This window comes from Sinohyriopsis cumingii, chromosome 16 (genome assembly GCF_028554795.1).
Source record: "Sinohyriopsis cumingii isolate HCF-2022 chromosome 16, ASM2855479v2, whole genome shotgun sequence".
Classification (NCBI taxonomy): Eukaryota; Metazoa; Mollusca; class Bivalvia; order Unionida; family Unionidae; genus Sinohyriopsis; species Sinohyriopsis cumingii.
Genome location: NC_142976.1, coordinates 56,640,390 through 56,665,589, shown reverse-complemented (window position 1 = coordinate 56,665,589; position 25,200 = coordinate 56,640,390). Strand labels below are relative to the sequence as shown.

The following is a 25,200-nucleotide window of genomic DNA, read 5'->3' as shown; positions in this document are numbered from 1 at the left end:
TTGACAACTAGGATTTTAGTTTTTCCAAAGAATTAAAAAAAAATTATAGCAAAAATGTGCCATACAACTGTGCAGAACAGTGAGGGTCCAGGGCTAGTTAATGCGGGTCCAAAAGATGCACAGTCTTGGAACACAAAGGGTCCAAGATTGGTATTTGAAGATCCAGGAGACGCTGAAAGTGCTTGCAGGGAGCTTGTTTCGTAGCTCATTGCGATTAAATTCTATAATTCCTCGTACAGGCATTCCTCTTGTTTCTATTCCTTTATTTTCCCCAAAAACTTTTCAGTTTGAAGTCTTTTTAAAGCTACACCCATTCTGCTTTTAGCATGTTGATATACGATGACCTTTCAACAAGGTCACATTGGTCCACGTGCAAAAATACTTTAATGCAATGTAGACTTCTGATTACATTTTTACTATTTACATGTACAGAAGTTCACTTGACTGTTTGTACTTCTTGAGCAATTAATTACAGAAACTGTAAGACAATGCCATCAGTTTAGTGGCTTCGTCTCTGAAAGTATAGTGAGATTGTAATAATAAAATATCTCATAAAAATCGGGCAATCTAGCTTCGGCACTTTCTTGTTTCAAAGCACTTAAAAAAATTTATTCCTACTAGTGCAGTTCTTTCATTAAAGAATAGTCGACTTAACAGTATTGAAACATAATAACACACATATACACACAGGCACACACGCATACACACATAATTAAAATATGAAATTCCCAGAATGTACTTGGTATGCATATTGTACCCTATGTTATTACAGAACAGCAAGGGATGGCTGCTATTTATACGTTTTGACAATCGTGGACTGGATACGTTTATTCACGCCCTTCAGGTCAGCTCTTCAACCCAGGGGAAACATGGCGGTTTCTGTGTAGGGATCGCAGATGCCAGGGAGGTAAGGGCACTACATAGATTGCAATATCATTGATCTTTTCTGTCGCATGCTGCAAGTTTTCTTTCATAAACGATTTTAAAGACGATTAGATTCGGTTCTTTTCGAAAAGAGCTGTATTGTTCCGACTGAACACGTGTACATGTTTTAGTAAAGTGAGATTTGGGCACCAAAGGACAACTTTGAAATATATTTGGTCTTTAGAGTCGCTTATTATTTTAAGATTCTGTAACATCTTACTGTATAATTGATAATGAATACTAATACATTCTTAACTTCTATGGTAATTTTTCTTATATCACAGAGCTTAAATATGGGAGAGAAATAAATTCTGGGTAAAGTGTTTTGTAAAATAAAAGTCAAAATCTATGAAAAAATTACTCCTGTTTGCGAAGAAACTCGCGCGTGATTATTTCTAGAAGTGAAACGGCGCATGAAAATCTTTGAGAATAAGCACCTACTTTTGTAACGTGGCGCCAGGGGTTAATGAGTTTATTCATATTCCAATCCCACTTCCAGCCCCCAACCCTGTACTCACCCACTCCTAGAAGGTGACCAGTGAGTTATAATACATAATCTGTCATACATATCGGATGCGTCTTGTTAATATGGCTGCATATATAAAGTGTGGTCACCCAATATTTAAAAATGTCATTGGAATTTAAATTTGTATACGTTTTGAAGACCTCGCAGGGACCCCTTCCCGCAGATGGGCGGATGGCTACCACATGGGCATCATAACAAGAAACTTTTATGCATTTCCACCCACCTGTTTGGGAGGAGATTTTGGAAACTGACAGAGAGATGGATGGACGGATGGAGATTATCACAATATTCCCCTGAAGCGCCATAATAACAAGGGTAAACCTTCAAAGCTGGTCATTCAAGTTTTTGTCTCTGCAGGTGATCGTGATGGAGGGTGGTGACAGCTGGATTTCCCCCAACCAGCGGAAGACGAACTTTGCCGTGGTGGTGATGTGGTTTGCTAGCTACTTTGACGCTAAGGAATGGCTAGAGATGGATCACCGTATCCGACAGCCAAGCTTTCCGGAACCTTATGGATACGAATGTATCGCCATCCCTATGAACCCTGCCCACATGGAGTACGGCAAGTTTGACCCCAGCTTAAGGTCAGGTAAATAATTTGTCTACAATTCTGGATATTTCCTGTTTCGAATTTAAACAAAAATATTCATACTTAATCCAGTATGTGACGTCTTTAAGCCTTTTTGTGGTGTTTCTGCCTTTCTTCTGGCTTGTTTGCAGCAGACGTTCTCTTGCAGAGTTCATTTGCGCTCCATTTACGTCAAGTGAACAAGAGCAGAGAAAATGAACTGTGGGACACCGATTCAAAGGGAAAGGGATGAACTGAAGAATGCAATATTTTTGACACATAACTGTTCAAATTTATGTTTACGAATGAATGCCAAGATCTCTGTTTATGAGGCGCCGTAGCGGACAAAAGCTAGTCCAATGAGAAAGTTGTAGTTGAAATTTCGATGTCTTATGTCGAGAAATCTAATATCACTTGTTGGATCAAATTGCATGTCCTAAAAATTCCATTTTCTAGATCGAGATTTTAGATTTTATATGTTGAATTATACAGTGGTGGTTTAAAGTTCTATTTCCTATGTCGACGTTTTACAGTGTATATTTTGAATTACACAGCAGTGGTTGAAATTATAATATTATATGTCGAGAATCCCTAATTCACACGTTGTATGTAACTGTTTGTGATGGATGTTCAATTTCATATGGCGAGTATTTAGATTTCATCTGTTGAATTTCACAGCAACGAGAAACAGCCTATTTGTTTAAAAATAACGCAGTCCATTCACGAGCGCGAAGTAATTCTCAACCTGTGACTGGTAACTTTCAGACTGTAAATGCATGAAATGTAATGGCGCCTCGTACTTGAATACACGAATGATTTATCGTAATACTCGATATTATTTTGAATTGTTAAAGGGGACATTGTGTAATGTTACTTTTAACACAACACATCATTTCACTATATAAAAATAACAATTCTGACAAGCAAAATAAAATGTCCAACTACCGCTGTGTAATTCAACAGATAGAATATAAAAACTCAACATACGAAATGGAATGTTCATCACAATCAATGTGATTCAACATGTTAAAAGGAAACTCTCGACATATGACATTAAAATTTCAACAATCGTCGTGTAATTGAGAAGATAATATCTACAAAATCATCATTGGATTTCGAATTTTTAACCAGCACTGTGTAATTCAGCAGATGAAATCAAAATACTCAACATATGAATGGAACTTTCAACACAAACTATTTGAACCAATACGTAAATTAGGAATTCTCGACGTATGACATTGAAATTTCAACGACCACCGTGCAATTCAAACGACACAATATTAAACCTCGACATATACAATATAACGTTCAACCTCTACTGTTTAATTCAACAGATACGATCTAAAATCTCGACCCAGAAAATAGAACTTTAAGGACAATTTTTTTTTTATACAGCGCGTGAAATTGGACTACTGAAAATATGACATTAAAATTTCAACGGCAACGTTCTGATTGGACCAGCTTTTGTCCGCTACGGCGCCTCATATCTGTTCCCTGAAACCTAGCCTCTTTCGTGGTGCAGCACGCGTTTCAAACGGCAGAGTACTTATTTATTCTTTCAAGGTGACGGATTTAATAGTTGTGTATGACGTAATGAAAAACTAACGTGTGATGCAGTTCCGAAAGAAGCCATATTTTCGAACTATAATTTAATATATGTACTGGTTTGTGTATGTCTGTATGGACATCTCAGCTTTTCGGAGTGATCTGACCATTTTAATTTGAAGATAAAAACGCCGAACATCGGCTTATGATGAATTTAGTTCGTAATAAACGCGATGAGTATATGTTAACGACTTAAATTTATCCCAAACCTTCTTATGCAAATATTGAGACCGAACCTCTTTTTAATTAATTGTGAATTAACATTTTTGGTTTCAGGCCAGTCTGTGACCTTCCTCATAACTGAGTACCCGAGTATTCAAGAACCTGCTCAGTTCCCAGGATTGTTTTTGAATGAATTTGCGAACCCGGCTAGACAGGTTATGCGGGATAATTATGGTCTTCCATATGTGGCCGTTGTGGGGTACTCACCGAGCGAGATGGATCCATACAAGAAAGCCAACAGGACTTCTCCGAACGTTCGCTGCGCCCGACACATCCGGAAAGGTTGGATAAGAGCCAATGGCATCTTGTGTGTTAGTATCTTCCCTGATCAAAGATACGTGAATAACGTATACCGTGACAGTAAGTAACCAGAACTATATTTTTTTGTCAAGGCAAGTAATCATTAACCTCAAAATTAGATCTCGATGAGAGTTCCAAAAGTGTTTTGAAAATATGGGACAAGAAAATAGCAAAACTGCTGAAACAGAAACCTTATAGCAAGAAAGGTAGACACAACTGCGTTTCAGTACGGTGTACTCGATCTTTGTATTTGGAGGAAATACAAATTGTGTTTTTGGAATAAACACATTTTTAATTGCACAAGCATTGTATCGTATTTAAATGCTTGTTGAAAACGTTATTTTTTTCGCAATATCAGATGGGAAAGTGTTCTTATCAAGCATTTTGCACAATAATTTTTTTCTTTCTTCTTTTAAATACCAATATAATATTACTACATGTATTTAAAAGAATTTATTTATTTATTTATTTATCTTGAATCCTGTCATGGAAGTCAGTTCTATTTCTTAAAAGCATGAAAATGAAATCTATTTTCGAACTGGCTACATTGTTTCTTGATAGATAATTTTCGTCTTCTTCAATTAATAAAGTTTCTAATTTTTCGTACAGAGAGATTTGTACATGCCAAGCAAAATGTTCAAGACCGCCTATCATCTGCGACAACCGTCTCCATCACAGTAAGAAGAATTCATGGCACAAGCGTATAAGGGGGCGCTACTCGTCTACATTTTGCAGTATCTTGAAAATGACTTGAGAGTGACTAAAATGTCAAAAGATCTCAGAAGACTTATTTATAGAAGAAAAGTTGTATCCTATTGCAATTTGAGCTATAGCAAATTGAAAGAGTTCTCTTTTCTCCCAATTTTATGTATATTCGTAGAAGAAGAAAGAAAAAAAAAATAGAAGAAAAGAAAGACAATGATGGCATTATCCCCTACCAATGATCTGAATCTGGAACAATTTTAAATATGTAAACTATATCTCTGTGTTTCTACAATCAACTTTCTACCAGTTATGACTTTATATCGTTGTTGTGTGTATGTACAAGCGCACATTGTTCATTAGCATTATCTAGGTGCACTCTCAGCGTGCGATGTACCTTGCATAATTTTGTATTAGCATATGTTTTTTATATATATAAACAACCGTGGTTTTGTCTGTTGATTTGCATTCGCACTAGTTGACTACAACAGCAGCTCGTTGTTGATGCACCTCTTAAAGGTACCGCGTTGCATGTTAGAGTGAATATATATATATATATATATATATATATATATATATATATATATATATATATATATATATATATATATATATATATATTTCAAATCAAAATGTTATTCCGGTTTTATTTCAAATTCTTCATCCTATATATAGGGTATTTGGGATGTTTATTGACTAAAATTATGACTCACTCAACTCATTTATTATTGGTTGAAAAAATTTGTCACTCAATACGTTAATTATTGATTGAAAATTTGAGTCAATCAGCTCATTTATTATTGATTTAATATATGATTGAAAATATGAGTCAATTATTTTAGTTATTAATGATTGAAACTATGAGTCACTCAGCTCATTAATTATAGACTGAAAATTTGATTCACACAGTTCATTATTTTGAAAAAGAAAAAGACTAGAACTTTTGAACAATTCAATCCCCCTCTTTTTCCCAAAGCTGCAACGTTTACCGAAATTTATAAATGTGAACACTGGATATAAATAGCCGAAACGATGCCGTTTAATAAACCGATTCTAAACGCATCGTCCCGGATATTCATGTTAGACTTAAATGTGATAATTATTTATGTCAACTGTATCAATTTGCATGCCATACCTTATTCAGCTTGGGAATATTTCTTTTGTGACGTTTATTTTGAAACTCGTATAATGCCAGGATTCAATTTGTAAGACATGTCTTTGTTGAATGTATTTGATAATAAAGGTTCCTGTTCCGTTTCGTACTTTCCACTGTATTTTTAAATATAAATTTAAAAGAGTTTCCCAGATTTTCCTCACTGGTAATCCCAATTATAAAAAAACAAAAACTTTATATATATATCTATAAAGAATACAAAAAAACCGTATGGCGAATACCAATCCTTTAACGTGCACTGGATCCAGCAAGGGATCACGTGTGTCAGGGATTGATTAAAATAAATGCAATAAACTGACAACGAACAGTGCGCGAAACTAGTATCTAACTAGCCTGAGCACTTTCGACTCTAAGGAGTCTTTTTCAAAGGCAAATACAAAACATAGACAAGACAAACAAATAAAACAGAAAAACGGTTATGTTTGCGAAACTTTACATGGATGTTTCTACAGGAATTAAACCTTTAAGCTTTATTATGTTTCAGCTGGTTTAATTCAGCTTGTTGCTGATGGTGAAAAAAATATTTGTATTGACATAGAAATTGATGAGCCATAACGACATCTGTTATTTTATGTAAATTTATGTAAGCGGAAATTATATCCCGGATATTTCATTGTTATATTAGTCTTCGGCTATTAAGCAATTATATTGAATTATTTAAAAGAAAATGTATCGGCTGCACAAGATAATTTTATTTGTGCACGGTTGTCCTTTTTTTAGTCTTCTTGGTTTAAACCGCTTGGTTTCAATGTTCTAAGGCGGCGTATCCAGTAAGATTAATTTTCTTTCCTGGTTTGGGAACTCCATTTGGGGTTGTGAGCAATTGTAATAAGTATTATATCACTGAAAGTGTGGCCAGGAAAGGAGAAGTGTTCTGCGACCGGGCTTCTGTACAGCTTGGAGTTCCCCAAACCAGGAAAGAAAAGGAATGAGGCATTGCTGGGAACAAATACGTGGCATCAACATATATATATATATATATATATATATATATATATATATATATATATATATATATATATATATATATATATATATATATATATATATATATATATATATAACCAACGTGGTTTCAATTACTTTATTTGCTAGTTAAACGAAATTCGTTAAGGAGTATAAACAAACATAGTTGCAGGTATTTACCCCTTTAACTTGCAAATTTCACTGAAAGATTAGAGGCTTGTTTCAAAATTGCACCTCTTTACCCAATTATTCTGCATTAATTTGATTATTGTTAATATTTTCATAATTATACACGGAGTTCTGTTTGTAAAATAATGTTGTCGATGCAATACTTTTTCTTTGTAGCATGACAGAAGAAATGTATGTCTACTACTGTCATAATAAAACACATGCTCTTCATATTATGACCGTTTTATGCTCTCACCTTTCAAGAGATGCCGATAAACATCCATTTCCTGTCACCACCAAATATCTATCTAAATAATATATTTTATCTACAGCATAAGTTTACAAGCTTTGTTAAATCCCAGATACTGAGGTTCCCACGTATTTGCAACAACGAACAAGGTTTTCATGACACTTGTTCGTTTCTGTGCAAAGGACTACGAGAAAGAGGTTACAAAATCAAGGAAGTTAGGAAAATTAGATTAGGGAATCATGAAGAATATATATTCGAAATGTGACCTATGATGTGTATTGTTTGAACTATAAAACGCAGCATGTACGGGGAACCGAAAGAAATTTGCTCCTTACGATGAAGGGTCATTTTCGGACATATGACTGCCATGAGAAATTAAGTGTGCCGAAGCATTTAGTACCAACTGTAGTCAAGATTATTTGAAAGTGACTGACATCCAACACAATAACTGCTGGTCAAAAAACTGATAGAAGAAAAAATATGTGTTAACCTTTTAGGAGCTGAAATTAGTTTCGATATTCCACCGAATTTATAACCTCAAAAGTAGTCCCGTGCAAAGTTTTGTGTTTTTTTTCTTCTTTCTTTTCAAACCACTTTCATTGATACTAAACATCGCGTGGCACCACCGAGATAAAAACAAACGAGACTTGTAAAATAAGCGATAATTTCATGTAGATGAACAAAATGAAAATTAAATATATACATTAACAAGTGAAGTTACTCGACTTTAGGTCCTTCACCTACATGTTTTACACGCTTTCCAGCAGTTTTAGCGGATTGATGCATTTCCGGGGACTCTGGGAAAATACCGTTTCCAACTTGGTGGGTCGCTACAATAAATTACCGCGCATGAAATATATACAATAATGTATCATTTCTTAAATGCCTTATCTGAGTATTTTCCCCCAATTTTTAAAATATTTTAATGCCGACAGAAAACTGTTAGAATGTTAGTATAAAATACAATCTCATCTTTTTCTAAATGATCTTCAAAAGTAAACCTAATCCTTTCAAAGGTAAAGTAAATGCCTTTCAGCGTACACCTAAAATGCCTTTCAACGTAAATATAATGCCTTGAAAGGTGCCTTTCAGCGTAAACCTAATGCCTTTCAACGTAAACCGAATGCCTTCAAAGGTAAAGCCATTGTCTTTCAAGGTAAACCTAATGCCTTTCAACGTAAACCGAATGCCTTCAAAGGTAAAGCCATTATCTTTCAAGGTAAACCTAATGCCTTTCAACGTAAACCGAATGCCTTCAAAGGTAAAGCCATTGTCTTTCAAGGTAAACCTAATGCCTTTCAACGTAAACCGAATGCCTTCAAAGGTAAAGTCATTGTCTTTCAACGTAAACCGAATGCCTTCAAAGGTAAAGCCATTGTCTTTCAAGGTAAACCTAATGCTTTTCAACGTAAACCGAATGCCTTCAAAGATAAAAGCCTTTCAACGTGAGCATAATGGCTTCAAATGTACACCAAATGCATTCAAAAGTAAACACAAGGCCATTCAGTATCAATATAATCCTCTACATCATCATCATCATCATCATTAGTCTCATGATCTAGTGTGGTCGTCGAGGCACTGTGTTGCTGAACATCTGACCAGTTCCCTCCAATTGTCTCGATCATGTGCCCATGCTTGTGTCTCCGCAAAACTTTTCCTGGTCCATTCTATGATGTTGTCAGTCCACTTTTTTCTCCGCCTACCTCTCCTTCTGCCACCCTGGACGCTGCCCTGCAGGACTGTTGTGGATAGACTGTTGGCTATAGTGACATGGCCATACCATTTCAGCTTTCTCTTTTTGATGGTGGTGAGGAGGTCATCATATTGGCCTACTTCGCGCCTGATGGTGTTACGCACTTCTTCATTTGTGATGTTGTCCATGTAAGAGATGCCAAGGATGGTTCTGTAGCATCTCATTTCAAGTGACTGGATTCTTCGTTGTAATTCTGCTGTCAGGGTCCATGCCTTACATGAGTACAAAAAGACTGAGATGACTAGAGCTTACAATAGTCTGATTTTAGTTTTCAGACAGATATTCTTGTCTCTCCAGATGGGTCTTAGCTTTGACATAGCTGCCATTGTTTGTGCTGCTCTTGACAAAATTCCTGCTCTTGATCCCTCTTCGGTGATTATGGAACCAAGATATTTGAACTGGCTCATTGTTTCCAGTTCACGTCCTCTGACTTTAATCTTGTCTGAGATTTGTTTGCCACTATTTGTCATCAGCTTACAATCCTCTACACATATTTTCAATATGGATTTTATTTTAATGGTATGTACTGGATGGTAGATTTTAAGGTGTCCAGACTGGGATCTGTCACTGCACTTTCTGGAGGTTGGCTCCGGTGTGCAAGTGTCAAAGGAAAAAGTAATGAATGTTGATAAACGTTGACCCTACACTGATGTATGATACACTTCTGTGAGTGACTGTATCTTTTACATCATACTAATGGTGGGTTAGGGTGGTATATACATGGTACTCCGACTGAAATATTGATGACTTTATAAAATAGGGTCACGTATTCATTGTTTTAACGATTGCCATTACAATGTGTTAAGTACGGTGGAAAACACTGTTACGATGGTACGTGTTGCATGACCTTTTTAATATAAAAATGGACTGCGTTCCTTTCTTCTGGATGTGTGCAACCGGTTTAACATGCGTTTCGTGCTCAGGGCTCCAGATGTTGTTGGGGCCCCGAGTGGCCGAGTGGTCTAAAGCGCTCCGTTACGGATCACTGCCATCTGTTAATATGTAATTTGCACTATTAGTTATCACTCAGTCAGCACCACAGAATGGAGAACTTTGTCTTCAAGGTGTAGACAAACTCCTACCTGGATTGTTGCTTTTCTAAGACCTGTATGATAGCACATTTCTTGATGTTAAACTCCATCTGCCATGTGTGATTCCATTCAACCGACACGTCGAGAGCTTCCAGTCGAATCAGGTGATCGCTGTAATTGTTGATTTCTTAGTATGCAATGAGTCATTTGCGAAGAGATATACAGCTGCATGCACGTTCTTGGAAATGTCATTTATGTGGATCAGGAACAGAGTTGGACCAAGTATTGTCCAATGGGAGCGCTAGATGGCACTGGAGCGGTTGTTGACACGACACTATCCAGTATGGCCAGTTGCCTTCGGCTATGTAGCAATGAGTCAATTCACCTCTGTGTGTCTCGTGTGTGTTCACAGTATTATACCTTTTTTGAAAATCTCTGGTGTGATATTTAATGATATCCTTTTAATATTGCAGTAGAATTTTGCTATAATGATAACGTAAAGTATATCTCGATAAATGTTGAGACGGCGAGTTATGTCTTTGTGGTGTCGAATCTATAATGTTTGAACTTAGTGCCTTTAATCGGTATTGGCGATCAAATTAAGCATTTCACCAGATTCGAATAAACTTTTATAACTCAATTTCAATTGACATTATATACCCAGGATTTTGCTGCTGAGTCGTTAATTTTATACAGATATATTAATAGATGTCACAGAAATATTGAGCCCTTCGAGAGGCTGGTTGAACGTAGCTACAACGGCAGGTACAACAGAGTTATATTTCCCATACCTAAAAATGACGGAAATGCTTGAGGTTATTTGCCGCTCCGACCGATACGACATGTACAAAGGCGCATTGGGCCCATTCTTTATCATCAGCGAATAGGAACAATAAAATTGGAATAAGAATTAAAAAGAGGGAATACGCACTGTATACTATCTTTACACTATAAATTTAAAATTTGACATAGTTTCAAATAAAGAGTAGATATTGCTGTAGGAAAAAAAATGATAGCAGTTGCCATCAATATTACTAAAAGTTTATCTTTCAGTTATTGAGTTAAAAAATTTCAGTTTTACGATTTGTTTATCTACAGAATTTGGGGTGTGGGTCATCAATTTCAACTGAGAAAAAGATCACTTTGTTCTGTCATATTAAAACCAAACATGATGTCATCTCCGACATCTATTTTTTCTTCTTATTCTCTTTCATAAACCTGCTAAGGTTCCGCCAAAACTCGTTACTTTAATAACAATATACGTCATCTTTTTTTCCTTCCATAGAAGATTACATGATATAAGAATAAATCTTCTGAATACAATCAATGAATAAGTTTTTTTTTAAAAAATACACAAACAAATTAATATTAGAATACAAATTCTTACACTATATCATTCAACAAAGTGTTCCTCAACTGCATAAGTTGTAAGTTTCAGTACCTTATTTGCAGATGATAGCTGCACACTGCATGACAAAGTATGCTGCATACAGGACGATTAGCTTGGAGTTTTCTTTGTCGATTACACCTGCTGGTAACCTTTTACCTAGAATATATTGTAGTAGCAGCTCATCTTCTGCATTAAATAACGTAATGTGCAGGATCAGTGGAAATTTACCAGTAAGAAAATCCCAGAAAGAGTTTCTGAAATTCGACATATAAGGACAAGTAACACAACAATGAAGTATCAAGTTTGTATAAACATTCCCACAGCTAATACACATATCGAGCTGTGTTTGAGGAACAGCAGCCTATAGTTTAGATACATATGTATATACCTTAGTGTATTGTCTGGTTTTAGCCGAATGCCACACTGAGGCAGGTCGTAAGTATTCGTGTCTCGAAGAGAAACTATCAAAATCTGCATGATTAGACATACGAACTCTCCAGAGGCTATTTTCAAGACCAGCAAGTTTTGACTTTACAATTTCTTTCCAATTTTGTTTATCTGGAATTTCGGAATGATGCAAACAATCAGTTAGATACCCGAGCAAGTCAAACTTCTTTGACGTATAATATAAATTCGAAAGTAACCCGTAGCGTGACATGCATCCGCTCAAAATGAAGTGAAATAACGCGACGTTAAACACATGTTTAGTATGTACGTTATTAGACATCAAACACAATCTGTGTAAAAACATCAATTTTCTTCTATCAATTTCGGACTGCGCTGATGTCCATCTATGATTCCCATGGCGATGTCTGATCTTGTATGTGTTGTAAATGTTTGGCAAAATACCTCAGAGTTTTATCCAATGAAGACAGGTCACTTTTTGAAATGTTACACCATAATTCACTGCCATAAAACATTGAAGGAAAAATTACCTTTTTGATTACATTTGCAGTAACCAAAGCATTTAAACCATTCGGTTTAATGCCAATACCAAACAATACCTTTCTTGTATGCATCGATTATCATGCGACGTCAGCTTTGAGTTAATCCGGTGACCCAGGTGAGTTGCCGAATCAGTAACCGGCAAACATGACGGGCCAAGATACCATTTCATATTGACATAATTCTTGTGTTGGGGACCGAAAATGATAATGTATGACTTTGTGACACTGAGCTCGAATCGCCACTTATTACTGTAGTATTATGCTATATCTAACAGCTTTTGTAGATTGCTAGGATATAAAGCCAAAAGTTAAATGTCATCAACTAGTGTTGGATTTCCCACAGCTAAGGATCCAATCTTTGCTCCAAAGCCACTATTTTCTAACTGTAGCAGCAAGTCATTTATAAATATTGTGTACATCAAGGTTGACAAAACACCTCCTTGTCTCACTCCTTGGCCAATTGAGAACCAATCCGAAAATTCCCCATTAACAAGAACTTTACTCTGTAAATTTTGTATACAAGTTAAAAAATATCAAAAGGAATTTACCCGATTAGACTCATGAAATACCCCATCTTTGTAATCTCTGAAAGTGTCTGGTTCAGCTACTGCATTGAAATCACCAGTAAATTACACGTCCCCCAGCTATGAGTACTATCATACAGATTTTGTATCAACTCAATTTGCGCTTTGTAACAATCTATGCCATACATAAGGGTCGGCATATATACACAAAAAATATATACATTTTGCATATCTGTAAATTTGAATTCTATGCCAACAACTCTGCAACTATTATTGGGGTGTGGGTCTTCAATTTCAACTGAGAAAAAGATCACTTTACTTAGTCATATTAAAACCAAGCATGATATCATCTCCGACATCTATGTGTGTTTTTCTTCTCTTTCATAAATCTGCTAAGGTTCCGCCAAAACTCGTTACTTTAATAACAATATACAACAAGGTGTTTTTATGGTTTTATTGTCTTCTTTGTTGAGGGTTCGCATGAAAAGGTGGTAGTCAACTTGAATTTAAGTATAAATTAATTTGAAGTTTATTATGTTCACTACGCGAGACAGGAACCATCTGATCTTAGTCGAAGGAAAATTCTTTCATGGATCGAAGCTTATGCAGCAGCAGCACCAATATTCAACCAATTTTCTCATTTAAAATGAACTATATGGGATGTATAACGTTCTTTTACCAGTATATTGTTTGAAATCAAGCTTCACAATTTTTTCATTGCTGGACAATAATATTGGAATTATTGGATATTGCAAGATTTCTTTCTTGGCAAGAAGGTTTAAGGATACGTACGATTTCCTTGATTACTTGAGTCTATTATACCTTAGACAAATAGGTGTAAAATTATATTTCATTGAAAACGTATCATAAGACAATAGTTGCCCGTTCCCATCTATCAAATCGTGTATAGATCTTATTTCTTTTTCATAACGTAATTGATACAAGACTGGGCACAAATTTATCAAAAATATTTTGGTAATAAAAGGGATGTGTTATTTGTATTTATGCATGCGTCTGTTGTTTTTATATATTTTAATGATTATTTATCTGATTATCTTTGGAAGATATTTCTTAATCTGAGTAATTACCAGATTTTTAGGTACTGAACTGCATTTACACAACTTTAAGGTAGCATTGATTGGTTTCGCAAATGACCAGTGTGAAGACTGAGGTTTCTTGTGACATTCTCACGTATGAGTGTTTATAATTTGAGATAGGAATCATTCTATGCATTGGTAGTTTGGGTCCCGTTTGCTTGCACGTGTCATAAAATACTGATCAAGACCTTAGCACTTCGTACTGATAAATGGTACCAGAGTAAAGCAACGAGAGTCTCGTCAACGTGTGTCCCTTATATTGACAGGAGGAAAATTATTTGTAGTATAAGGTCAGTTTATATAACCCTCATTGAAGACGATATGTTGTTTTTTAATCAATGTAAATTTAGAAGAAAAAAACACTGACCTGAATCCACACTCATGCGTTATGTTCAACGTTATGCTTTTTCCCTTCTAATCTGGATCCGATGTAAACTTGTGAACTGAATTGTTACAGCATCATTAAACAAATTATTTCAAACTTTGGTGTCTGTGCTTTACATGCGTGCAAACTTTGCTCCATAATTTTAAAACATCCTTTCAAAAATGGAATATTGAATATATTTATCAAGTCTGTGAGAAATGTTCACCGGATTCATATAAATATTTTCCTTTTCTCACCACCATTTAATTAGATATGTTATTTCGTATTTTTCTTGTCATATTTGCACTTGACTGTTTTATTCAGATTAACCGAAAAGGTTTTGCCTAAAAGGACCATCGCAGCATTACAAATTAGATGCTTGCATAATCTCTCGTTATAACCTTTCTGACCCAAACCATATCTCATTTGTTTATCTAAAATCTCTTTAAATCTTGATACTTCTCTCTGAGTTATTAGAAGTTTCACGAAGAGGTATGTATAATAGTACAATCTAATATTAGTGACGTGTAGTCAGCAAATAGAATAAACTCGCGATATTTCGGCCCATAGGATAAAAATAAAAGGCGACAGCAGATCACCTTGACTACATCCGATATCAGCTTTAAAGAAATTAGTCCGAAAGCCAGTCAGCATCTCAGCCACAGTACTATATACATGGAAATTCTTAAATCCAACCAGACATAGTAGGTTCAAAATTAAAGAATTTAAATACTTAATATAAACGACAATAAATTCGCTTCAAACGCTTCATCATCGTATGTTAATATTAAATACAAGATGTTTTATTTATGTGTGTATATTACAGAGGGTCATAAATAAATAGAACATTTTCACCCATGTATTTACCAGTAATAAAACCTTTCTTATTATCTAAAATTAAAACATAGATTTTGAATTATTTTGGCAATAGAACCTGAAGCTATGTGATAAAATACCGCAGAAAGAATATTAGCCTTTATTTCTACCAAGTATATTAACCAAAAAATCGTTACATTCTAGATCAATAGATTTGTGTTGTGTTAGCCTCTACGATTCATTAATATGGTTTATATTTTATCAGTCATTTGTTATTTATTTTTTTTCTTAACAGAGATTACTACTCTCAATGAGAGAACTGTGATGAGTGATAATTTCAGTGGCAAAAACGGTTGATTGAATCGTCAAACAAAATCACAACAGACTAAAAAAAGAGAATAAGAAAGCAAAAATGCACCCATTGCTTCCATTTGTTCTCCGATCTTTACTTCTTGTCCCTCTGACTGCGTAAAGCCCTCACTGTAACTTTATTCCATCAGAAACTGTATCCTGTATGTCATTTGTTTTATGCCCGCGCTCATACAACAGTATATATAATAGTATATCATTGCAATGCTGCGTTTCTATGTAACATACATACAACTGATTGAAACACTTGAATATAGACTGCAACTATTAATAATATACGTAAATAATAATTCTTTTAAGCAAACAATGTGGTCCCATAGGCAGAAATAAAAAGTACGACCACCTTAGTTTTACATCCACACACATACAACTATTTTCCGTAAACGTAAAATATAGAAAATTCCATATTTATACACTGTATACACTGGTATTTATTTTTATATCAAGGAAACACAAGTCACTAATGACGTGAGAGACAGAAATGAAAAAGCAAAGACAGAAAGAATAAATCAGAGAGGATAAGATAGATACAACGTTAGGGTTCAGAAAGTTGAAAACTCACATAGTTCTGATTCGGTGTTTGCCGTTCAGTGACTGTGTTTTTGTTCTAAATTAGCTAAACAATTACTTTTTAGCCGTCAAATTACTTTTTTATCAAATCGGTATTTATTCAAAGTATACAAGGTTTACTAAAAGTACAAATTTTAGTGATAAGAAAGCCTTTAAATTCATCGTTTTTCTGAATGAAATTTTAAAAACCTCTGGGGGTGGGGTAAGAAAATATAAGCGAATATTACATTACAACCAGGTTTAATGTTTTCCATTAATATTGCATAGCTGTACAAGAGCTATTTAATTATAATGGAGTAATTTGTATTTTAAAAAAACATGAACTTCAACTTGTCTCACTCGCTAGGGTGTTGTGAGTAATAAGTGAAGAAGGCTATGATATTTATTCAATTACCTCCCCTACATCATTTTTTTTTTTAATACTACCGTAACAGTGCAATCAAACAGTTGTCCTAACTTTGACAATAAACAAAATTTAAACAGATTAACTGTCTAACAAAATCAAACTACGTTAAAAGCATACATATTATTTCAATATATGATCAAAAGGGACAAAAAGTTACAAAACCGGAAAGGCAGAAATCAAAATCAGTCATAATGAATCAATAGCTATACAAATTTGCTTGATTTTACCAGCTGGTGGATAAAACAAGAACATACATACGTTTCATATTGAAAGAGCGGCAAATTTCACGCCATTAAAGTAGACTGCCATACATTCAAAGTCATTTATGTCTTGTTTTCCTTGAGACCAAAGTCACAGGAACTGTTTTGTGCAAATGAGTTTAGATTTATTCCTATCTTATATTTTGGAGTAAATTCTAACACAAATGTCACTGTTCAGTTTTATCAACACAGTAATCTACTAATTTTCATGAATTGGAAAATCGGTTTCCAAAGAAATTTTATTTCCTTTGATTAAAACTGATAAGCAACATTATAGGAGTGTTTCTATTTTTTCCAAAGCAAATTTGAATTCCATCCTCTTAATTCAATTCATGTCATTATTCAAACAAGTTTTCTTTTGTCCGAATATTTGAAACAAACGTTTAAAAACTGAAGACAAACATTATAAAGATGCTATGTCAATAACGCCATCAGTTGCCTTCAAAAATTACATTAGTCGGATTCTTAGGCGTTTTCATGTTATTCGTCGATGGATCCAACTAAAATACTGTAGTATGAAATACTAATGCCGGCTCAATAGATTTTAATATTTGGAAAAGTTGTCAAATTGATTTATAGTTACCAGTTTGTATCATACTAGAACAAAAACAAAATTATCTTCTAGATATCTGTCCAAGTGATTTGATGACGTAAAATTTATATATGGTATAACACGAATTTAGATGGGTTCAGCAGGACATTGAAGTTTTGCTACTGTAAACGGAAGTAAAGTTCGTTAGGTATAAATGGTTTCAGTAATTTCCGGCATCACAGATAAATGTACAAAAAAGACCGAGTAAAAGAATACTATGGATATTAGTATCCGAATATACATCTGCACAAATTATTGCATACTAGCCGTAAATATTTACATATATACATACTTTCAAATCTTTGAATATAGTTCTTTCGAAAGCTTCGTATCAAGTTTATCAAATTGAGTGACAATTGTCTACGATAAAACATCAGCTGCTGACAGGAAATGCTGTGTGAAGTAGCTCCAAAGAGCATTTCAAAGAAACAGCTGCCAGCGCGATAAAAGGTTATTATCGAGTCAAATGTGCTTTTTAACTACCCCCCTCTCACCCACACACCCCTGCCAAAAAATGCAACTCAAGCAGTCAAACTGGGGATATTTTTGTTAATAAATTGCCTAACAGAGATTTGCCTAAAAGGAAAAAGTCCTTTGCACTATTTTATGTTCCAAACTGAAGAAATATACAGCGTACCTAAAACATCGCGAGTCGTCCAAAATTACTTCAAAAGCTTTGCAGGTGCGCGTGCATTCAAACAGACTGCATGTTGAAGATTTCATAACACACTACGATAATGTATGATTTGGTCATCAGGTAAAATGTATTATCCTACCGTATACGATTTAGAAAACCCTATTACGAAGGATAGTACAAAGGCCGTCAAAGGTTGAGGCCATCTTTGAAGACTTTGCATTAGCGACCAAAGACTCTGTCTGCCAAGTCCAGTATGATTGTGGTGGGATACGACAAAGTTTCTTCTACCTGACGTAGTCTTCTTGCTTCTTCTGAAAATAGAAATGACGAGTAGAACCCTGCACAGGTAGCAATATAGTGATCAAGCATGCTATTTTATGGGATTCGGAAAGCGTTTATAAGAAAAATTATATTAAAAAAATACAATAAAAAATGCATGTTCGCCATTATTACACAAACAAGAAGGAAAACTTTTCAAAAATTTAAATATAAAATTCCAAAATGCACTTGAGACTACAAGTCGGTTAACTAATGAGCAGACAATTTTTTTTTCTTCTCGATATTCATTTCGTGTTGTCTGAGTAAGATGCATTCTGGGAAAAGCATTCCCCATCTTTGAGACAGGAGATCGTAAAACCATTGAGATACCAATGTTCACGAGATATGACGTGATGGGTCCTTATTGAGGGCGCGGTCCGGAAATAGCATAAGTGTAACAACACGGCCTGGAATCAGCACTGCGTCAAATCCATTGCTGATACACGGATACACCAACATTCATACACTTCATCCAACAATGCAACGTACGCATTTTTACACAAGAAGATAGGGATCATACAATGCAGCGTATGCGTTTTTCTTTTACAAAAATATAGGGATCATACAATGCAGGGTACGCGTTTTTATACAAGAATATAGGGATCATACAATGCAGCGTACGCGTATTTATACAAGAATATAGGGATCATGCAATGCAGCGTACGCGTTTTTATACAAGAATATAGTGATCATTCAATGCAGCATACGCGTTTTTATACAAAAATATAGGGATCATACAATGCAGCACGATGGCGTGCGCTCCTGATCTGATGTGAAATGGGTGTGTATATGAGCATCTCACAGCCTTCTGAGATCGTTAAGCATTTCATATAACATTTCTGAGGAATAAGGTCACGCTCTACAGTTTTTGTGTACTTCTGAAAGAGGACCATGTACAAGGTGAAATGCTGTGTAATTGCGAGAAGCACATTGGAGAGAATATTGACATACCTTCACGCTACTTTCACGTTGTTGTTGTTTTTCATTTATATACTATATATAGATTTTTATGGGGGGGGGTGCTACATAAAGAAAATCGCTGCTCTCATTTCTTGAGAAATGAACTTAAACTAGTCCAAAATACACTAATTTTAATGACCGTTCCGGTGGCCTAGTGGTTAGAGCGTCCGCCTCAGATGCGGGAGGTCGTGGGTTGGAGCCCCGGCCGAGTCATACCAAAGACTTATAAAAATGGTACTAACAGCTGACTCGCTTGGCGCTCAGCATTAAGAGGTTAGAACTGGCCGGCCTGGTTTCAGGATAATGTGACTGGGTGGGACATCATGCTACATGTCTGCTGCATGATGCCCCAGTGCTAGACATCACTATAAACTGCCACACTGCAGACATCGTAGCGAGATGACTGAAAAATTGTTAAAGCTACGTTAAAAGCCAAAATCTCTCACACACACACACACACACACACACTAATTTTAATAGTTAAAAAAAAGGAAAAAGGAATTTTGCCAGAGTAGAAAATAATAACTGTTCAAACTGTTCAAAGTGCAATTAAAACATTTTGAACTATAAATACTGAAAACATTTCATATCGCTTTTGCCAATTTACCTCTGAAGTCCAAGAAATGAGAATGACCAACCGGAGGTAGCAATCTTTTAAGAGATGCACATCTAAAGTAAGGCCAATCTGAACCTAAATTACACCTATCAATCATACACCAGAATAAAAGGAGGTAAGCTGATTTAATAATACCTAAGATATATAACCAGGAGAAGTAATGAGAACATGTCTGGGAGATTCTTTTTCTTTAAAAATCAAAGCATGTGAAACGAAACTAAAAGCAGCTACCTGTAATTTGGCACACCACACACACACACACACACACACACACACACACACACATATATATATATATATATATATATATATATATATATATATATATATATATATATATATATATATATATATATATATATATATATACATACATACATACATACATACATACATACATACATACATACACAGATAGTTGAAACCATAGTTTTATTAATACACTCTTTGAGTATACACGTCGGTTTCTATGGAGCTGACGAGATGCAGAGTTGAAAATCCACTTTGCGTGTACAGTTATTTCTATCGCTCTGAGCGAACTTGATTCGTTACGGAGAAAGAGCACATTTTATTTTTCCACTTAGAAATTTTCTCTCTTTTGTGCAACTGGAGAGTGTAACAGGACAGCATGTTTCCAGCCAATAAACTCACGTTACTCAGTGCATTGTGGCCCGAAAAAAAGTATAAGGATATTAAGACAGTGCATCAATGTTGCGTGAAATCCGATGCCGTTAATGAATACGGCCACAATTAAACACCGTGTCCAACAATGCTGTGTATTAATTTTTTTTACGTAAAAAAACCCGTATGTTATCGCGTTTATCGTACACTCATCTGTGAACAGGACTGACACTGATGTGTCGTCTCACATTGTGTCGTTTGATCAGGATTTATTATGTTAATTCTACTGGTGATTTCAATCAAAACTTCTTACATAGGATTGTTGGCTGAGGTTTATGAATGTGATTTTTCCACGTAACAACATCTGATTTAACGCGGCATTGATGCCCAGATGTGTTTTGTACTTATCATTTTTCGGGCCATACAACAGAAAAAGACATCTTGAATGCACTGACTGAAAATATACAATCATATGACGCTTTTTAGGCACACATACGTGCAAATCTGTACGCGTATAGAAAGCAAACAAACAAAAACAAATAAACAAATAAACAAACAAATTCTTTTGTTCCGGTGCATCTTTCTTATGCTAAGCCACAGAGATCACCAAATATGCAAACTTAATCTTCAACTGGTCTGCTCCGCAGTACCCGCCGTGTTTTTCCTTGTGCATATAAGTCAAAATAAGGTTCAAAATATGTGTAATTTCATGATATTACTTGTCAAAGATTTGATTAGTGCTGCATTCCTCAATACGGCAATTATGTTCAACGATTTTCTAATTTGGTTATATCTCAATAGATCTGCGCAGCTGGTTCTCGTGCGAGACGCCCATGTACACTGAACGATTTGCATCTGCAGTAGGGATAGAGAGCACTCGAAAAATAAAGCCAGCATACACAATCTGACTTCATCAGCAAATTTAAAAGCATTTTCTTTATTTCTATGTAAGAGTATCGATCATACATCTTTCTTTGGTATAAACGTTTGCCGATTCCCACGAGTGCATTTAAATCATCGCCCTCCGGGCCTGAGCTCAGCGACACATCAAGATTAAGTGAATGTTTATGCCATCTCGCCCGCCCACCCCCAAAAATAAGCATGATCCTTAAGGTATAGATCCAGATCTAAATGTGCATTATGCCATCAATTTTGTAGGGGTTGGTTTTGTTTTCTTAAATTTAAACTTTTTAATTTTTTTAATTATCCCTGTAATAGGTTGACCCCTGGGCCGGCGAACACCATCCCAAGGTCACCTTACAATCAAAACATTTATGGTTATCAATTAATCTAGGGTCAATAAATAATGCACAAAAAAGGAAAAGACACACACACACATACACCAGTGCCGGATTACCAAATAGGCAAAGCAGGCATCGGCCTATGGGTCCCACGCCTTTTATGGGCCCTGCGACAACGGATCAAAATAATATTGATTGATCTTGAAAGAAAATTACAACCAGGCTTTCTTAAATTGTTTCCAAAAGATAGAAAAAGATGAATAAAAGAAACGAAAACTTTACTGTAAAGACTCCTTAAAGAAAATGCTGTATTAATGTAACGTACAGGGCGCCCCAAGATTTCGACTGCATAAGGGCCTCCACAGGGTTTAATCCGGCACTGATATATACACACACACGTACGCGCGAGCGTGCATGCATACATGCATATTGCACGCAATCTCTTTTGACACAAATTAGATAGGCTAACACTAGTATACAGTGTAAAGGTGACATAGTCTTCGCAATATTCAGTGTTAGTTCCTGTTTTACCGTATTGCACAAGTTAAAGTTCATGGCTGAGGCCTATTTTTTAAGAAATTGGTCCTCACTTTTGCTTAACTTAGCAGCATTTTGGAGCTGGGTGAGGATTATATACACCGAAATAAAGAATTCATATGGAAGTTAAAAAAACCTAAATGATTTAGACAATACTTTCGAAAGATTTATTGAGCCGAGTAAGTTGGACTCTTTAAATAAGCAACAGTTGTAATCGACGAGTTTTAAATCGGATGTACTAGGATGTACATTAGTCAACTACAGATGAAATACTAATATAATGGATACAGTCCAAACACCGATATTGCAGAATACTGCCAAAACATACAAAACGCAGTACAAATTAAGGATGATAGAGGAAACTCGAGTAATTATCTAAAACATTGTCTCATACGCATATGTAAATACCGAAATAGTACGAGGGGAGGTAACAATAAAATACCATAAATTGACCTTCATCTGGGCCAGGGAATCACGTGTGATGCAAACACAAAGGTTTTATTCTTTTATTGAAATTGAAAGATCAATCTGAAAAAAAATCTGATTGCTGCTGAAAGACTTGTTAAAGCAGCTTTCCATCATACATTCATGCCGTTATATAATGCAAGAAAATAATTAGAATTATTACGTACCATTCTTATAGAAATAGTCAAGCGCAGTTTCAAAGGAGGAGAACATATGAGCAGACACAATGCTATTCCTTTTTAGCCAGTAGCCACGAACATGGCGGGAAACTCTGTCTTCCGGAGACGTTGGAGGAATAGTCATCGCTCTGATAAATTGGGGATAAGCTTGAATTCGGGAACTGCGCATGAGCTGCTCCGAGGGTCGGGCAAAAGCATCTCGAAACTGATCAGGGTTATCGATTCGTGGGTACTCCGTCAAAACCAATGTCCTTGAACGCTCTAGACGAATAATTTATTAAAAAATAAGAATTATAATAAAAGCTGAATATCATTTTTGAACATCAAATTGGGCATGTTCTAATCCAGAATAAAAAAATGAATTTTCTACGGTAGCAGATAAGAAAATAGCGAAATGCTTTAGTTTAGAATAAGAGTTTAAACGTGTAGAATTGCTTTACATCTTACGATAAAGAAGGCATAGTGTTGCGTGTTTAGGCTCTAATAAACCGTAACAAAGACAAAGTGAAAACAACAAGCTTTTTATAATTTAACAAATGATTTTTTTCCCTAAAAAAAATAAATGTAAAAATGAAAAAATAAGAACTTACGATTTTAAGAATCAAATCTAAAAATAATCCAAGAATAATCCACGAATTAAATTTTAGAAGTCCTAGTAATGAAATGCTCTAATGAATTCAAGTTCGAGTCCGGACAAAAAATCAAAAATAGAAGGCGATGACGTAAACTGTAGTCAGTAGAGCACTGATGTGTTTACAGTTCTTTGTGAACCACAGAAAATAATATTCTGCAGTTTGAATTCCAATAAAATTTAAAGAAATGTATTTGTCCAAGAATTCTGTATGAACACTCAAATATTTCCAGGAAAAAGAATCAATGTTTTAGAATCCAAATAATTGGAATAAAAATTAAAATGAAACTCCAAACTGGTCACAAAGAAACACTTTCCAGTGTCCAAGATAAACGCCCAAACTGAGAAATATCTCTCTAAACATCACTATTAATTCTAACTACAGCGCAATTTCGGAAAACCCAGAAGTGCGAAATAGAGGCGGTTTACAATCTCAAGTCACATACTTCCAGTATGACCTTGATAAAAGAAAACCTCAATCATTTTACTCCGAGAATAAAATAAAAATGGAAAGTTGTTTACTTGTCTCAGTGATTTCTGAATCAAGGTCGGGGACTAAATTAAAAATAGAAACAAGGTTACTATTAATAGCTGTGTATGAAAAGAGTCAGGACAAACTGAATTTGCTGGGGGAAAAATGCCAAATCAAGTAAACAAGATTACATTACTTTGACATGTAATGAAATTAAAAATAAAAAGATTTTAAAACTTACAAACAATTAAATTGAATCAAATATAAATTAAATCAAATATACATAACATGGTTGTTGTAATTTTAGTTATAAACAAGTTACATCTTTTCGAATACTCGTTGAACAAAGGCTAATGTATATTGAAGATGTTAGTGGTTTAAATTGGTTGCAAAATGGACAGTTCCAGCTTTAAGGACGATCTTTTTTATCAGGAATATATTACATATTCCGAAAGGAAATTCTCAGCGGAAAGTAGTTGATATAAAAAGCAAACAAAAATGTTACACTTGGAAAAATTCATGTTTGTTTGTGTGTGAATAATAAACATGTGAACGCTTTGTCCGATAAAAGTCCAAACGTTGGTACAAAACCGCAAGGACTGTCAACACTATGCTACACGAGTCTTCATATGATATGACATTTATGAAACGGGTTTAATTGTAATATATGCTGCCAGCTGTATGCAGCGACTGTTATATTATATTATTCACCGACTGTCATACATTTCAAGCCAGATGGTCACCAGTTTAAGATTATATTCATCACTTAACGTTAAGGCCTTTTAAATACTTGATGACGTTGCTATTTGACGTTGATACGTGTTAATGTGACCGTTAAAAAAACAACAACGTTTTATAGGAATTCACAGAAATTAGTCTCTCACTTTGTGCATCTTAACAGTTTGTTTCGTGGGTGAGTTCAAGAAAATGTGTTCTGTCTATTATTTAACAGATATTAATTTCATACATTCAGAAGATGAATATGAAGTTCATAAGAAA

The 25,200-nt window shown here is 35.0% G+C and overlaps 2 protein-coding genes across 5 annotated transcripts in view; one reads left to right on the top strand and one right to left on the bottom strand.

Moving 5' to 3' along the window:
* Window positions 1-6,105, top strand: part of LOC149780469 (uncharacterized) — a 71,011-nt gene extending 64,906 nt beyond the window's left edge. For all 3 annotated transcript variants that reach the window (XM_089937420.1, XM_089937422.1, XM_089937421.1), the window contains 4 exons: window positions 773-907; window positions 1,808-2,039; window positions 3,900-4,205; window positions 4,755-6,105. In XM_089937420.1, coding sequence (XP_089793546.1) covers window positions 773-907; window positions 1,808-2,039; window positions 3,900-4,205; window positions 4,755-4,852 — 771 coding nt within the window. In that variant the 3' untranslated portion in view covers window positions 4,853-6,105. The remainder of the gene's footprint in view (window positions 1-772; window positions 908-1,807; window positions 2,040-3,899; window positions 4,206-4,754) is intronic.
* Window positions 6,106-16,489: 10,384 nt separating this feature from the next.
* The window catches only part of LOC149780468 (uncharacterized), a 40,501-nt gene continuing 31,790 nt past the window's right edge, over window positions 16,490-25,200 (bottom strand). For both annotated transcript variants that reach the window (XM_089937418.1, XM_089937419.1), the window contains 2 exons: window positions 23,087-23,359; window positions 16,490-18,472 (listed from right to left, as the gene is read on the bottom strand). In XM_089937418.1, coding sequence (XP_089793544.1) covers window positions 18,381-18,472; window positions 23,087-23,359 — 365 coding nt within the window. In that variant the 3' untranslated portion in view covers window positions 16,490-18,380. The remainder of the gene's footprint in view (window positions 18,473-23,086; window positions 23,360-25,200) is intronic.